Source organism: Chiroxiphia lanceolata, chromosome 5 (genome assembly GCF_009829145.1).
Source record: "Chiroxiphia lanceolata isolate bChiLan1 chromosome 5, bChiLan1.pri, whole genome shotgun sequence".
Lineage (NCBI taxonomy): Eukaryota > Metazoa > Chordata > Aves > Passeriformes > Pipridae > Chiroxiphia > Chiroxiphia lanceolata.
In genome coordinates, this window is record NC_045641.1 from 61,328,026 (window position 1) to 61,345,767 (window position 17,742).

The following is a 17,742-nucleotide window of genomic DNA, read 5'->3' on the forward strand; positions in this document are numbered from 1 at the left end:
ACTGCCCACCACAGGTGCTCCATCATGATAAGTACATGGGCCTTGGGGACCAAAGGAGAAGGAAGAGCAAAGGCCTGGCTCCTCTGTGAAGTGCCACAGAGGTGCAACCTCATTTATCACCACATAGGAAGCGACGGTGCTTGCACTGAGAGGGAAAATGTCTCCAGCCTGGAGCCATGCTGCTGCTCGCCCATGTGATTCACACAAGCAGAACTAGTCCTTGTTTGCAGCAATTGAGTTTCACCCCCTCCAGGGAAATTGCTCCTATCGATAGGATCGGACAGTGGGAAATTGCTTTGCCATTGTTCGATGTGTCTTACGTCAGCCTGCCTGAGGGACTTAGGACAGAACAGCCAGAAGGTGCTGCTCACAGTTCTGCCCACAGTAAAACACCCTTCCCTTCCTTCCAGAGAGGGAAGAAGTTTTGGAAAGTTTTACCAAGATTACAAGTTACCTCTGCTTACAGTTGAAGTCCAGAAGCTCACAAACTCAAAACACCAGCAGCCATGCATTTACTCACTGGCCTCCGTCACAACATCACAGAAATGATGTAATTAAGACAAAACCTACCAAAGCATAATTCCCCCAGATGCCATAACACACACGCAAACCCGAGATGTGGAGATCTGGAACATCTCAGGTCAGTATCTATAACTTCCCAAAAGGGACCAGTCCCTTTTGCCTTTTTCTTCTTCACCTGAAACCTCACGGGTGCACAAAGACCAAACAGCAAAGGTTTTGCTGCTGCCTCACCTGACCATAGGCCATTGCAAATACTTGGAGAGACCCCTCAGAAGTAATGACGCAGGTCAGCATCCTCCTGCCCTGCTCCCAGCTGCCCAGCTCCAACTGCTAGGAGACAAGGAAAGCAAGAAAGTAGGACTGAGCTCAACAACCCCCAAAAGCAAGGGAAATGACACCCCATGTCTTGAACTGTAAAAGAGCCTGAGCCGGGTGTCTTACTGAAAATAATGTAAAATATTAAGGCACCAAATCATAGAATCATAGAATAGAATCATAGAATCAGCTGGGTTGGAAGGGACCTCCAAGATCATCAAGTCCAACCCTTGATCCACTACCACCGTAGTTACTTCTAAAAGCTGGATCTTTTAACTGTGAGCTGTGGCAGGTAACTCATAAAAACAAACAAACAAACAAACAAACAAAAAAATCCCCAACAACAGCAACAAAAAAAAAAAAAAAGAAAATTAATTCCGAGTATTTTCCCAACTTATTGCTGTAAAATCAATATGTTCTGAAAGTATTCATATATCCTCTGCCCACAGGCTCTGAAAAAACTAACTGTATCTGACCACACTGCTCACCCATGTGGAGACACACACTCCCACGCTTGGGCTCCTGGACAAGGAGGTTTATGGGTCAGGATGACTGGAAGCTGATCCTGGTCTTCTGTCTTACTTGGCTGGCAGCTTATGCTTGAGGTAAGGTGTAAACGAGGTGTAAAGCTGAGCCTTGCAAAAGCCTTTTGGAGTGGGAGATCCCAATGCTGGTGATGAGAGACAAACACACATGGGACAGGATTGCATGGGGCACGGGAGAGAGAATTCCACCCTGCTACATGACTGGTATATACATCACACCAGTGCAAGTGGAGCTATGCTCACCTAGCCTGTCTGGGGTATTCATACCTCATTCAAAAGCATAGCACAGAAAACTAACACTGCCAAGGTACGTTTTCCCCAAAGTTATGAGATTAAGCCCCAGCATCAGGCCAGTTCCCACTGTCAGACTGCCTCCCGCCATCCCAGCTAACCCAGGGTTACTGATTTATACTGCTGTACCTTGCCACTGGTGGGATTTCTCTTCAGCAGCTCCTGGGCCCCTTTGTGTGCTGCTTGCAGCACCTCTGCTTCTGGAGAGCCTGGTCAAGAAACACCGGGCTACAGCTCTCAGGTCATCCTCCCCTCAAAGCTAGTGCGTGGGGAGGCAAGTTCATGTTGCACAACGTGGCAGTGGCCCTCCTCCAGGATATGGGAAAGTGACAGGTTGCTTTTATGATTGGGGGTGGGTTTATTCCTCCATGAGAAAAAGAAGCTTATTTCATCTCCTGTTGAAAATACGAGGTCGAGAAAGGCACCAGATGGCCTGTAATCTCTCATCTTTCTCCAGAGACCACTATCTACACCATGGTACAACAAAAGCTGCACACTCGATAAAGCATGTTTTGGAAAAGTTTAGTGGCCACTGGCAAATAATGATTCAGTGAGAGCATGCCTCCAGTCCAGAGCAGCCATCCCAGCCAGCTAGAGGGATAGAGCTCCCCATCCTGGCTGTAACCCAGGCTGGGCAGGAAACGATTCTACTGCCTGTAAAACAACAACAACAACAACAACCACCAAAACAGGAGAAAAAAAATCAAAAGGCCATTTCACAGAATGGTCTTGGCATGTCACCAAAAGCAAGACAGGATGGAATTGCCCACAACTGGCTTTGCACAGACATAGATAGCATTTCTCCCCAGGAATCCCTCTCCTCTCCACAGAGCTTTCCAAGCTCAAGCTTGACAAACTGGAACAGACAGCTCTGAAAATACATGTCCCCCTTTGCAGTCGTGGGTCAGGGATTCAAAACAGACCCAGGATCGTGCTCCAAAAGCAGTTGAGGAGGGAGGGCTTATTCTGGGTTTAAAAACAACACAAAGCGAAACAATCTCCCCACTGCCACCTCAAGCACTGTTAGAGACATTTCTTCTCTTCCCTTGGCCCCAGCAAGAGGTTCAGGAATAAAGACTTTCACTTTAAAGCCCCAGCCCTCCCCTTCAGCCCTGCATAGGGAACTGGATAGCAGCATATGCACATCTACTCTGCCTCTCGAGTCTTAAATTTTAATTCTTACTTTTTGACAGCATGTATAATTTTATCTCATCCTTTGATAAATGTTACTCCCCTCTTACTCTGTTCAAACACGACTTAGCTAACTAGTAAGATGTTACAGTACATAAGTACATGTAACCTAATAAAGCAAAGGACCTCAGGAAGACCTGACGTGTTCTATACCTGCATGACTGCCCACTGTCTCTTTCCTGGCCCTCGTTTGCTGTGCACTCAAGTCACTTTGCACATCTCTTATTTCTACATGTGCAAGACCCACCTCCCTTCAACATGGGGAAAGCATCTTAGCAAACCCCTCTTGCCACACACCAGGGAAGCAAAACTCAGGGAAGTCCCCATGTTCCAGCACAAACCACACAGCTGCTGCATAACACCCATAACTCACTCAACACAAACACAGCCTGAGAAGCCAGTCTATTCTTCTAAGCAAAAATGCCCTTTTTTCCTCCAGCTCAGTCCCTACTGCTCTTTTCCCTCTCCTGGCCCTTGGCAAGCTGCAATACTTGCACAGGGTCAAGGGCAAACCAAGAGCTTGGCTCAGGCTGGAGCTGTGGTAGCTAACTATCCTCGGTAGCTAACCCCTGCACCAGAGCTGTGGTGGGCATGGCTTTTCTCCACTCAAAAAGTAAAGATGAGGGCTGAAAGGAGGGCACAGCAGCATCTCCAGCTCATTGGGAGCTACAGCAGGTCACTGTCCTTTGCATGAGGGCTACCATGGTCACCTGGGGCAGGAAAGGATTCAAGAGCCAAGCCCTAACCAAGATGAAATGCCACTGCAATTCTCCTCTCCCAAAAAACTATGTTGAAGGCTGGAGTTACATGAATTGAAGATATCCTGATGCTGGACAAAGGTAGAAGTGCAAGAATTGCTGTAAGAGTCCTCCAGAGCCTGGATACATCCTCCAGGGCCAGGACAGAAAGGGCTCACAAATCAGCTGCAGCCCCAGGGCCATTTGAGGTCACCACAATGTCTCCCTACCTGACCAAGTTGCAGGGGGCAGCAGCTCAGTCAGATCAGGAATCACTTTCATTCAGATGAGGATCTAAGGGAAGAGGCTCAAGAACTACACATTTCTCTCTGGGAAAAAGAAACATGCCAGAAGGGCACATATAACCTCTCTGGCTAGGAGGGTACATAAACAGTGGGAGGAACACAGCAAGGAGATAACTCTTAACACGTTTTTTGCCTTGTTTGTCATTTGTTTTACCTTTCTTTCTTTAAATTTTGTACAACACAAGTTTCCCTCCTTTTTTTTTTTCCTTCTATCACTATTGAAGGAAGAAGGGTAGAAAGGTTGAAGTAGAGGAAACAGAAATAACAGGAAGGAAAGAAAGGAAGAAAGGAGAAGGATAATGCAAGATCTTTCTTTTGTCTTGGTACCTTTTTTAGTAAACTGTTTCCCTGGCTTTTCTTTCTGCAGAGAGGGATTAAAACAACCTTTTTTAGTGAGAAAAAAAAAAAAGGAAAAAACCTGAAAACCCAAAAGTGGTAGTTAAGTGCTTGACAGATGTCTGTCCTCGCTTCTATATAAAGTCTTTTTCTTCCACCTAGGAGGAGCAGCACAGTATGGCCACCTTGTACTTTCTCTTGGACTTCAAATGCATTGTATTTTGGTATGTTACCAACAATTACAGGGGAAAAGTAAATTACCTCCCTCCTCTCCATACCATCCCTTCAGTACTGTATTCCTCGTGGTGGGCAGGACAGGAGCAGTTTCTCATCAGACTCAGAGATCTCCAGAAAAGCTCAAATCCAGGGGCTAATGGAGACCTGTCAGATCTGTCATACGCATGCAGCAATGCCTGAGATCTTTGTGTAAGATTAGAAAATTATTACTTGGTCTCTAACTGTGCCGGGGATCTTACAGCAAAAGACATCGGCATTTTCTCATTTCCTCAGCTGGGTGTATCTAAGTGGTTTTAGTTTTTAAAGGAAAGGGAATTAAACAACTCTGGGTCACTGAGATTTCCCTTAAAATTTCTGAAATTCTGTCAATCCCATCCAAAGAAACTGGATTCATTTCCTGATCCTGGGAATTCTGGAATTGCTTTCAGTGGGGACAGCAACACCTCCTCTGCCTTTATTAAAATAAGCTGCTTCCTGGCAGAGGTGGGTGCTACTATCAGATTATACATCAGCAACAGAGGAACCAGTTCATGCAGTATTTATTTTCAATGACACAGCCCCACATTTGTGCTCAGAACTGAAAACCGATTTATCTCTATGTAGGATTTTTACAGTTTTGCCCGACTGCCTCAGAAAAGGAGTAAACCCATCTCCACGTCTCCTCTCCACACCGAATCATGAGCAACATTGCTGGGAGGGGGAGGAAAAAACACCAAACTACTTACCTTGAGGCCTGACTGCAAGCCTCTAGATGCTAAGCTCTTCCTGCAATTACTGTTGCAAATGTGACACTCAGCTCTTTAAAAAATAAAAATAAAATAAATGGTGTCTTATGTGGTGCTGCAGCCCTTTGTAGGGAACGTGAATGAGATTTGCTGTGGAAGGATGAGAGAGCTGGCAAAACATCTCCAATCAAGTGATAATGTCCCAGAGAGGTACAAATTCTGATACTTGACTTTCAGTGTTCATTTCACCAACAGTTTGTAGTTTTTAAAGGAAAGGAAATTAAATGGGGAAAAGATTGCCCTATGCTAATTCTCCAGTTAAACTCACAGGAAACTGCAAAAGATAAGGTTCCCATAGCAATTGGAATAGGTACCGAATTGCACAGATGAGGCCCGATTTCCCTGCTTACTTTCAGTGCTGGTAGCTTATCTCCACACAGCACAGGGAAAAGCAATTACTTGGAACAAGGGAAAGGAGCCTGTGGCATCTGTGATTCATTTTGATGGCCATTCTTTGGCGTGGTTGGATGCGCCAATATTGCAACACAGCCATGCACCAGAGCGTGTACCTTCGACCACAGCAAAGCTCTTGGGGGGAACCTGCCACTGGCCTTTCTTGTGGTTTTGGCTGTGAAATTCTGATAGGCATTCAAGCAGGATTTGACAGGGAGTTTCACAGCCCCAGCCTCCACAGGACAGAGTCATCTGGCACCGCACCAAACCCTGCATCCAAGCACAATTCCTCCCAGCCATCATCTCACATTTTTGACTACCCTGGCAACGACAAGCCTTTAATTCGACACAATCTGCTTCCAATGAACCCATCTTACCTAATTAATTATGCTTTATCTTGCCTGAGCTGATGATTATTGCGCCCAATTATGCCTTCCCTATCCCCTGAGCAGTCACCTGCAGCAAAGCCAAGGGAGTGCAATCATTCTCCCACCCTCGCCCCAAAACTGCTCTGCAGCACTGACCCAGGCCCATCAGCTCCTTCATTAATTCCTCTACAAAATGCCCCAGCAGTGCAGTTAAATTTGTGGGCGTGCAGTCCCCAGGGTCTCATTTCTCCCAGCTGTGATGCAGCTCTTTTTTCCCCCCTTTTGTTTCTTTTACCAGCTGCTCTAGGACTTTTCTTACACTTCATGAATTTTCTGAAAGAATTGTCAAATATTCATCGGTTTCACTCTCGGATGCGTTTTTACTGGGCCGTGTAGTTTTGACCAAGAGCAAGTCCCCTAGGTAGTTATTCCTCACCCACTTTCCAGCCTAAGACTGCCTTGAGATCCATCATGAACAACTATGATTGCATCAAGCACCCTGTCACTCTCTTCCCTTTCAGTGACAAGCTAAAGCTGTAACTACTAACACTGCATCCTCCTTTTTGTCACTGGCTATGATATGTTCCTCTCTTCCTCATACACAGGTGACCTAGCAGTGTATTTTCCTTTGTTATCCTCCAGCTTCTTATGTACTTCTGAACCAGCTTACTTATTTCCTGCACTAACACCCCATCACTTTGTGCTGTTGCATCCCTCACTTGGCTCCTTCACACCTTTACTCCTTTCTCTCTCTCACCACTGTGTTTTCTTTTCCTCCTCTCAACATGAATTCACCTTTTGCACCTTTTATTTTCTTTTTTTTTTTTTTTTTTGGTTACTGTGTTGCTTTTCTCTTCCAAACCAATGTCAGTACTGAAGGACACTTCTAACAAAAGCATGTTGCAGTCTTCCCAGCTACTGGCAGGGTGAGTTGTCCCCAGGGTGTCAAAAGAAATACTGTCCCCAGTGGGTGCAACCAGCTGGCTGGAAGGAGAGGGTGTCCCAATGCTTCTGTCTCAGATGTGAAGGAGAGAAGGGAAGTGCCCGGGAGAGAAAACAAACCACTTTGGGAAGGAGAGAGCAAATCAGTCTGCCTTAGAAGTGGGTTTCTCTCTCTATGATGCTGAGCACCTCCTGGATCGGAGGAGACCATCCCTGGCGCCTCGGTTCGGACAGCCCCGCCACGTGCTTCTTCGGCTGCGGCAGATCCTCCGCCGGGGAAATCAGCTGCATCAGCCGCTGCGGAGAGGAAGTCTCTGTTAATTAGGCTGATAAACAAACTGACAGCCAATAGTGATCCACAACTTTTGCTGGGGGCAAAGGCATCTAGAGAGCCATTGCTCCCAGCTCCCTGCTCTTCTCCCGCTGAACCGCTGTGAAAGAGAGAGGGAGGAGAGCAGGCTAACTTCAGCTGGACTCCTCACAGACCTGGTTCTGTGAGGGAGGATGCCAGTAATTAGCACCACAGCCATTTTCTGTGGCAATGGAAGAAAACGCCATAAAGCCCTTTTTTTTCCTATACCAAGCAGCCATGCTTGCCATTGACTTTGGTGAGAGCTGCAAAGCCTTTTGGATGGTCTGATCATCAGAAAGTACTGTGGTTCAAAACAGGGTGGTAGATGATGCCCACCTCAGCGGCATTTCCCAGGTGAAGAAGTCCCTCTGCACACTGATTCCTGCTCCCAAACCATCCCAGCTCCCCTCTTCCAGCCAGCCAGAATGTGATGGTGAAGACAGGGGTCGTGAGGCAGCTCCCTGCCCTTAGCTCCCTCCGCCCCGCACAATGCAGGGTGCTACAGGCTGTTCCACACACACATATGCAGTGTTGTGACAGCTTTGGGGAGTTTATTCTTAAAAAATGCAAGTATCTTCGAGCTCTTTGGGGGAAAAGTGCTGGCTTACAGGGACAGCTGCTGTGAATTTCCGGTGTTACTCATCTGATTTTTGAAGGCCCTCTTGTGCCACACGCCTTCCTGAGCTCCTGGTCTCCTCCCAAAGCCAACCAACACTCAGTGTCCTGCAGCTACCTGCCAGGCTCCATGAGAGAGCGTATCACTTCCCTGATGAAAACTGGCTTTCACAGTTACTAACTTTTTCCATCACAAGCTGTTCAGGCCAGTGCATGCTCCTCCCTTGCAGAGTGCATCCCAGCAGAGCAGCCAATTCATCCATGACTCGTTGGATTAATTTTAGTGCTCCCATCCCTTGTGAAGTGCCTGCCAGAATCATGGATTTTGTTCACTTATTCAAAACTATTTGCCCCATGATTTCTGAAATTGACCTTGGTCTGCAGCTGCTTTGTGAGCAGCTGATTGTGAATTTTCAGTCTTTGGAGCTTGAGCTGCCTTAATCAGACACATTAGGAAACAACATTTGTGTTTCTTGGTCAATCAAGTATAACGAGAGGCATCAGTTTGTTGCAGTGACTGATCATAATTACCAATTACAAACTTGCTTTCAGTGAGTGTTTTGCAATATTCAGTTGAAAGGCACTGTTCCTGGAAGCATCTGTGCCAGGAAATTCTTTCACTACATTTCTGGGGTGTGTCTGGAAAAAGAGAACACGTATATTTTGGGAAAACTTGTTTTCAAAAAAAGTGCAAGTATTCCAGGAGGTATCATGTGGCTGGCGCTGATTCTGCCCTGAATCAACCCAGGTTTAGCAGCTGTTTCCTCCCCACATACTTAAATCACATCTTTGGAAGTTCCTTCATACTAACGTAACTGAGGGGTCCCTGGAAATTACAAATAATATCATTTAAACCAGGGCAAACAGAAAAACCCTCCATCTGAAATGGGCCAAATCAGTTCCTCAGGAGTGCTCTGCAATAAGCATTACTCACAGCAGCACTTCTGTCCAAGGGCTTGAAGCACTTTGCCACGGGTGAGAGAGATTGCTTGTTTAGCAGGCACGACACGTGGGCAGTTACATCAGTGACATCTCCACATCCTCGTTCAGACATATAAAGCCTCTGAGCTGTGGGGAGTCAGGTATGTCAGCCACCCAGTCAAACTCTTCAAACCAGCCAAGGGAAAGGACAGATGCATCACTGCTAAATGGCCCAGAGCACAAGAGAGGGCTGTAAGAGGCAGGACTAGAGGTCTGAACTTGGAGCAAACCATATCACAGCACTTTGGCACAAGATTCACCTGCAGTTCCTCATACTGTACAGTTCCCAGCTCCCTTCCAAACTCATAATCTCTTCACGTCTGCCAGCAGCAACCAGGAGCCTGTAGGGTCAAAGGCAGCTAAACAGAAACTATTTCAGAGCTTCATACTTCTCCTCTACCTTCCGGCCTGCATGGCTTATGCCCCTCACAGTGTTTCACAGAAGACTTTAACTGTTGCCATTCCTGTCTGGGCCTTGTCCTGTATCTTTTCCTGAGCCTGGGATAGGAATTAGCCAGCTCTGCCACAACTCTTGTCTCTCCCTGTTGACACACCTCTCAGCCAGCAAATAAGAGCCCATGTGGGCACAGATTCACCTTCCTTGAGACAATGGAGCCAACCAGAACATCCTGCACCCAGCCCATCCCTGGATGTGTTGGCAGCACAGGGTTCTCCTATCCACGACCCATCACACCCACACCACAGCCACAGGGATGCTCCCATTCCCTGTTCACCTGCTCCTTCTGCCCTCCACAACCCCCAACCAGCTGCAGTGAGGATGGGGAAGGACCAGAAGAGAAATTGTGTAGAAATTTAGATGCACTGTACATCACTCAGATCTTTCTTCATGGGTCAGGTGAGGTGTCATCTCCATGACACCATCTTCCTAAATACAGTTTTTCCTAGGACAAGAACAAAGGTGTCTACAGTGAAAGAGGACAGGCTTGGGCACGGCACAGGGTAGACCTTTACAGCTCTGTGAGCACATCCTCTTTAATAATTCTGGGTAATTTCTTTTTTGAAAATAACATAGTCCTGACCCAGGAATAAAAGGGACAAGAAGTAAAGGCAAAACAGATTCTGATTTTGCACTGGATTTGCACTGCAACCTACTGTATATATACTATATATATATATGTATATATATGTCTATATATTGCACTGAGCATGGTGGTGCAAGACCTCATGGAAGACTTTGGGCATTTGATGATCACCCTGGAAGCTGTGCTGAGATACTTCAAGCCCTCCAAATTGCCAACAAGACCTATAGAATATACTGGGGAAGGGCCACTCTCACCCTCCCTTGCCTTCTTGCAGGAGAGATATGGCAAGTGCATGTTCCCTGGGGCCCTTCCATGAGCCATCTGGGGGAAGCAACAGCAACATGCCCAGTGACCACAACCCCAGTACCTGCTTCAGTGGTCCTTTGGTCTTCAGGAGGATGAAGATGGCATAGAGAGGAATACAGACCATGGAGGAGAGTGCCATCAGCCAGCCCAGCACGTAGCCCCAGGCTGGGTACTCGTAGGATTTGTTGTATTTCAAGGGTGTGTACTTGATCAGGGAAAACAGGAAGACACCCTGAGGAGCAGAAAACACAGACTTAAACAGAGCAAAGGGAGCAGCCAAGCCCAGCAGCCTGGCCACCCTGCAAGCACCATCTATGTGGCAGTGAGTGTGCTGTCTTGTATGAGCTAGAGTCGACCTGGCTACCTGTGGTGAGCAGAGCTTGGTGCATGCTAGCTGCACAAGAAGTTACCTCTGAGCCAGGGCCAGGCATCTCCAGACTGTAAAGCCTTCAGGCTTCCTAAGAGTTCAGTGTAAGCAAAGTTGACAGCAACTTTGAGGGTCCAGCAACATTGAGACAGCAATTTATTCATATCAAAGCTAGGAATTGTTGTTGTCCCTGGCAGAAGCCCTCCAGAAGTAACATATGTGGGCACGGATTTACCCATCCCAGGGCTCTCTAGCTACAGAGCTTTCAGATGATTTGGGCTGGCTCAGGCTTGATTTGAAAATTTCCCTGATTTTCAAGTCCTGCTGGAGCCTAAGGATGAAGGACTAGGAATCTTTTGTAAGTTGTAGCTATAGATCCCATCTGTGTTCCCACTGAGGTCAAAGAAAACAACTCTCAACATCAGATGCAGGAGCAGAATTTGGCTCAGAATTCATGTAAAAAGCCAGTGGAGCAAGATTGGACATAAATTCAAAACAGGCAAGAACTTGCCTGACATTGGGTGCATTTTCTTTAAACACAGTCACAGAAGCTTTACAAGTAGTTTAATAACATAGAAAGCTGTGGAAAACACTTCTGAACCACAGGCAATCCCAGGAACACAGGCTGAAGCAAGTATTTCAGAACAGGGTAATTCTCACTAGTCTTCTATTCAAAAGCAATTTGACCAAACCTCACCAGGCTTTTAGGATATATTTCCCTTTGCCTTCACAGTAAACAAGTGGCTTTTCAGGCTCAGTTAACTGTCCAGGCAAAACATAAGGCTTTACTTTACAAAAGAAGTAAATAGCCACCTCAGCTTATGGACAAGCTTCTCCTTCTCCATAGCAGTTTGAAAAAATTACAGCAGCACCTTGGAGAAAAATCAACCTTTTTTACTGGGAGCTCAGGGACCCAGAGTAACATACCATGCTGCCATAGTTGCACTTACCAAGCACAGACCCGGGGTGAACACCAGCCAGCAGATCTTGATCAGGGGCCACGGCCGGAAACCAATCATGTCCTCAACGTTGTCGTAGAAGCGGTCGGCACCTTGGCACCAACCACCACAGAGACAAAGGCAGAGGTCAGATCACTGTTGTTTCCTCCAACCACTATTCACATCAGATCCCAACTTCCTTTATCCTCGGTGTTTACTCCTGGTAAAAACATGGCTACCCTAATAATAGAGCAGCAGGTGGTGGGCTTTTCTGGCGTTGAAAAGGCCCATCTGTGGCTAAACAGAGATGGAGGTTTTTAACTTCATCCACAAGTTGTCAGAAAGCTCGACATAGAAGAAACGCACAGTCCCTCAGAGAGCAGCAGCTGTAAGTGAGAGGATGCAGCCCATGTACTGGTAAGGGCTGGCACGAGGAAAGGAGGAGTTGTCTGGTTTATAGATCAGTAAGGAAAAGCTCTTGCAGGTTGAGCACATGGGATTACATGAGTCCAGAGTGCTAAGAGGAACAAAGAGAATAGGGAACATCTAACAAAACCCTCTCTTTGTAAACAGATATGCTGTTATGCCTGTCAAGAATCCCCCCAGAGCTGGGCATGACCCCTGTAATCAAGCGCCTGCCTTCCACAGAACACTTAATTTTTGGCATAAACTGGCAATCCAAATTCTTCCAGAAACCAAACCTTCCATCTGCAAATGCTGCTGAACTCTCCAATGAGAGCTGTCCAGTGGATGCCTATCTCCTTCTTGTCTCCTCATTAATTTCACTCACTGAATTATGTTGTTCAGAGTATGTGGGACCCACCTGAATCTCATGGTGCACTGGAGTGGGATATACCTCTGAAAAGCATCTAAAAGTCCTGCCGCTGGCTGGATTCTAACCATTGACTCTTCCTAGCCCAAGGCACAAAGAGGAAATGGATGAAATATCATACAGAGACAACATAATGCAGATGGACTTCAGCAGACCTTGTAATAAGCTCTAGGGCATCTTCAAGGATCAAGAGCCTAATGTTGGCCAGAAAGATATTTAAAATGAAGAAAAATCAAAAAGTCATTCATAAGATGGATACGATTCCCTAACACCTTCCTAAACAGAACTAACCAGAGATACTATAGCAGACTGCCTCGGGTAAAATAATACAACAATATTAGATTAAAAAAATGGAGATAGTCTATCCAGAAAAAGGGTTACCAGTTAAACAGCTCTAGGATGAAATAATAGCGTATTTGTCTTATTAAAGTTTTATCACAGTGCTTAGCTGACAAAGAAAGATTCTGCTTTTGGGTTTTCATCCACCTGTGAACTCATGGCCACGCCATGGTTTTCACCTGCAAGGGAGATGAGACCTTGCTTCTTTGCATCTTAACAGCAAAAGGCTGGACTGGGCAAAATATGTACCTAGAGAACTGGCCACACTTGTGAGTGTTTGGGGTTGGATGAGTTTTATTTTGCTTTGTGGCTTTTATGTTTCAGAATTAAATTCCCATATTATGTTTCCTTTAAATATATTTTTTTTCTACAAAAGCACATTATGTATGCTTTTCTATTTTTTTGTAATTTTTTACAGTATTTTCTATATCCCATGACTAATGCTTGCAGAAAATCTCTTTTAAACCCAGATTTTTGAAGTATTTAGACTGGAGGGGGGTAGTTCTTTGAACACCTCACAGTGTTGAGTTGGCGAGTTAACAAGTAGCCTCAAGCAAAGACAACAAGCTGTGGCATATCAAGGGACATGCAACCTTGTGTGGGAGCCCAGCCTACATCAGAGAACCTCCAAGCTGTAAATATCATGAGGCTTCAGATAGCATTGCTAAAAATATGCTAGGAATGAAAGGAGATGGTATATGAAATTTACTTTGCCAAAAAGCTGAAATTATCTAGAGGGTGAAAAAAAAAAAGAGATACAAATGACATGAATTGCAGTTCAGAATATGAGTATAGCACAGTGTCTTACACCATATAGTGTTTCCACAGAAACACAGTGTGATGTCAGAAGGGACAGATAAACTAATTAATAATAGAACTTTGTGGTAGATAAAACTTCCCTGCAAATTTGGATGTAGGATCTAGTCAAAGAGACATAACAATTAAAGAAATACAAAAATGCCAGACAAAAAGGAGGACACAAACACATCCATCCTCCACCAAGAAAACAATCCAAAACTAAAGCTGTTAGTTATGATGAGCCTCCACCAGTCCTTATCCCTCTTCTCTGTAGTACAACCATCAGGTCCTGCATTTCTGTGGCCACTGTGGCAGTCAGTGGGTGATGTGATGAAATGCAATGGAGACTGACAGGAACATTCTCAGGAAGTATATGAACAGGAGGTTTTATATATTCTAAGTTTCACAGGCAGAGGAAAAAAGTAATTAAACTTAAGAATCAGTTCAATCATTCAACATTGCCTTTGCAAGCAAATTAGAAGCTGAAGGACATGTACTGGAGGAATGTGCCCTTCCTTCCCAGCACATTAGAAGGATTAGATAAAGCTCCTGCAGAGAAAACCATAAAGACTTCCCCAAAGAGATTTTTGTTGGAATGAACAAAGAGGTTTGCTGTTATCTGCAATATCCCAAGACAAGGAAGAATGGTATGCAGGCACTGGACAGTTAACCATGCATGCTGGTACCACTTCTCTTGTGCTGATCAATCCCACATACCTTTAAAGTGGTTGCATGCTTTTCTGACAAATCATTTAATTTTGCCACATAAATTCACGAGAATAAATTTCACATTAATCCAACTAGAGATTTGCTTATGTCTTCATGTCTTGTCCTTACGGAGCCCATCTCATTTTATGTAGCTTACAACAGTGAGACCCAAACTGAAAGGGACAAAAATTTGATTTTATTTTTACAAGATTCAAAAAACAGTGAGTTTCACAAGTCTGCTAGTTCAGAATCTATGAGAAATCCCTTCCTGTCTTTTCTTCTAATCTGCATTTATTTGCATTCATCTATACCAAACTTCATCCACAATATTTCAATAGGTGATGACCCTGGCTCCATGCCATGGAGCTGAGCTTGTATCTTCTCCCTCTCTGTCTCAAACCTGCAGCATCAACACCTGCACCAAACCTGTGCAAAGAGCCAGTAGTGGAGGCCTTGTGGCACTGCAACCACTGCAGATCCACTGGGTACCAGGTGCACGGGGCAGAACCCTTATTGTCCATAAATAAGCATGTAAGGTTGCCTGTACCCAGTGCATCTGAGAGGATAAGGCACATGGAGCCAGTGCAAACCCGACAGGCAGCATCCTGGCAAAAGGAGGCTGCTGCTTCTGGAAGCTACACTACCTGTGAGTAATAGAGATAGATATATCACAGCAAAACACAGGTTTGCCCTGGGGCCACCCATAGGTACCCACTGGCATCGGTTTGCTTCAGCTTTGTAAATGGTCCTAATGATTTTAGCGCTGGCTGTCCTGTAGTGATTGAGGCCCTTGCTTTCCCCTGGAACAGCTAATCCTAACGTGCATGCTGTGACTGCCTGCAAAACATCCTGTCTGCAGCACATTTCAGTAGCATCATGTTGTGAATCCCAGTGCTCAAAACCTATGCCTGCTTATAGAAGGGCTGCTGGCCCCAAAGCGGAAGGGAGAGAGGAGGAGGGGCATGGAGGGGACCAAAATCCCTCCAGGACTCCTCTCTGGGGAACATGACCAGCAGGTCCGATGCTGCACGATCCTTTCACAGGCAGAGAGCAGCACGTGAGGAAATCCTCAGATCTTTGGGAGAGCAGCTGCCTGGCAGCAGAGGGAAGCTGCCAAGTGGTGGGTGGTTGGCGTATGTGCTGGGAGAGGGGAAACTCAGAACGCATATTTGTGTTAGCAGAGATGTTGTAATTCTTCACAGGGTAAGCAAGAGGCTCAGCCCTGCCAATTCTAATGCTGGGTTAAAAAAAAAAAACAACTTTAATCAGCACCAGGCACTTCTTTTTCCATTAAAATGCCTCACCCTGGCCCTCTGACTGCATTTTGGATGAGAATCTTCCCAATGGATGCAAAGCAGAACATGAAGAGGGTAAAATTCCACTGTGTGGAGTGATACAAATGAACTTGTGAGGGTGAGGAAAAGGGCCATTTCTCTGACCCCAGTTACTCAGTTTCCCTTCAAGGCTGCTGGGGCAGCACCATCTCTCCTGCTACTCAATGTCTGCCATTGCTGCTGTCCATGGGTCATCAGAAAAGGCATGTGGCCTCTGTGGTGCTAAAAATGTCAGGGGGCTGCATTCTTTAAACCATAATTCCGTTTAATGAATTAACCTAGCACAGAGTGATGATGAAGCCCCGTCACAGACGGATGAGGATCTCCATGTCCCTATAAATCCCAGAAAGACTGGGCAGAAGATGCCTCTAAATTAAAATCTGGCCAGGGTCTGGTATTGCAAGCTGTCAGGTGAGCTTTCCTTGCAGGACATCCCTCTAAAATATATCTTTTTTATATATCTGCTTCTCTTGCATTCCCTGGAGGTCAAATCCAAGCAGCTGGATTGGCTACCATTTCAGTAAGACAGGAGTTGATCCAGACTAGCACTTGGCTCCTGCTGTACATAAAGCATTTGGAGAAACCGATATCCTTCATCAGCACCTGCACTGCAGCCAACACAACCTCTACAAAACTGTAAGCACCAAAGAGAGCACACAGGGACTGACTGTCTGTAATAAGGCAAAGGTGGCACCAAATGAAATTGGCAGGTGGCAGAATTAAAACAAGCAAAGAGAGTGACTCCTCACACAACACCTAAGCAAGCCATGGAACTCCTCACTGCAGCATTTCAATCAGGAAAATTAACAGAAGAGAAATAAACAGATTTCACTCCTGGCTGTGGAAATCCCTGGGCAACAAGCTGAGGGACTCTAGGACCCTCAGCACAAGAAAGACATGGACCTGCCACAGTGGGTCCAGAGAAAGACCATGGAAATCATCAGAAGGCTGAAGCATCTCTCCTACGAAGGCAGGCTGAGAGAGTTTGGGCTGTTCAGCCTGGACAAGAGAAAGCTCCAGGGAGACCTTGTTGCAGCCTTTCAATATATAAAGGTGGCTTATAGTGACATGACAAGGGTTAACAGTTTTAAATTGAAAGAGGATAGATTTAGAGAGGATATAAGGAAGAAATTTCTCACTCTGAAGGTGCTGAGACACTGGAAACAGTTGCCCAGAGAGGTTGTGGATGCCCTATCATTGCAAATGTTCAAGGCCACGTTGGACAGGCCTTTGAGCAACCTGGTCCAGTGGAAAGTGGCAGGGAGGGTGGACTAGATGACCTTCCAACCCAAACCATTCTATGGTTCTATAAGTTTTTAAAAGCTGGAAGAACATTTACAGAAAGTATAATTCCTAATTTTTCTTCTATTGTATTACTCCATGATCATCTGCTCCTGGCCATTGAGACACAACATGATGATGTGCTTGCAGTCTTTTCCTTAGGTTAGGGTGGCAGTGCTGCTTGAAGTAGTTGGAACTAGCAGATGTGTGACGGTGAGATGTTTAGCATCTGGTCTAAGCTGGCATCTACTATAGCTTTGCACAGTCCTTACAAGTATCAAGATCATGTAGCTCCACAAAGCTAAGGAGAGAGAGCAGCTTCCCTGTATCACACACAACTAGGTTCTTTGCCCAAAAACCATCAGCCTCGACACAAGCTTCAAAGAGACGAACTGAGCACCCAGGAAGAGACCTCCTGTAGGATATCAGAGTATACTCTTCTTACTGCACATACTAACAAGCAGTTGATTTCTTCCTCATAGTTCGCTGGGCTCAGTTTAATCCTGCTCCTGAGTAGTTTAGTTACAGACCTCACTGAGAGCCAAAGCAGGCTCTCCTATTTCTTTTGGGATTGCCATCACAACCTGTGCAAACAGGATGCATGTATCATCACAGAAGTGACACACAGCAGGTCTGCATCCTGCATTTTGCATTCAATTAACTGACAGGACTAAACTAAATGCACAGTGTAAGCAGACAGGGACAAACACCAAACAACTGCAGACAATCCACTACAGTTGATTTTCTAATTCAAAGGGCAGATGGGAAAAACAGCAAGGCAGTTCAACAGGAGTCACCCACAGAGAAGGAAAAAACAATCCTATTCTAAATGTGGAGCAATTAAGAAATGTTGCAAGGAAACACAGTGAAAATCAGACAAG

At 45.6% G+C, this 17,742-nt stretch overlaps 1 protein-coding gene across 6 annotated transcripts in view; it reads right to left on the bottom strand.

The window, feature by feature from the left end:
• Positions 1-5,001: 5,001 nt before the first annotated feature.
• SLC6A12 (solute carrier family 6 member 12) overlaps positions 5,002-17,742 on the bottom strand; it is a 42,732-nt gene continuing 29,991 nt past the window's right edge. For all 6 annotated transcript variants that reach the window (XM_032688337.1, XM_032688334.1, XM_032688332.1 and 3 more), the window contains 3 exons: positions 11,582-11,682; positions 10,326-10,496; positions 5,002-7,264 (listed from right to left, as the gene is read on the bottom strand). In XM_032688337.1, coding sequence (XP_032544228.1) covers positions 7,121-7,264; positions 10,326-10,496; positions 11,582-11,682 — 416 coding nt within the window. In that variant the 3' untranslated portion in view covers positions 5,002-7,120. The remainder of the gene's footprint in view (positions 7,265-10,325; positions 10,497-11,581; positions 11,683-17,742) is intronic.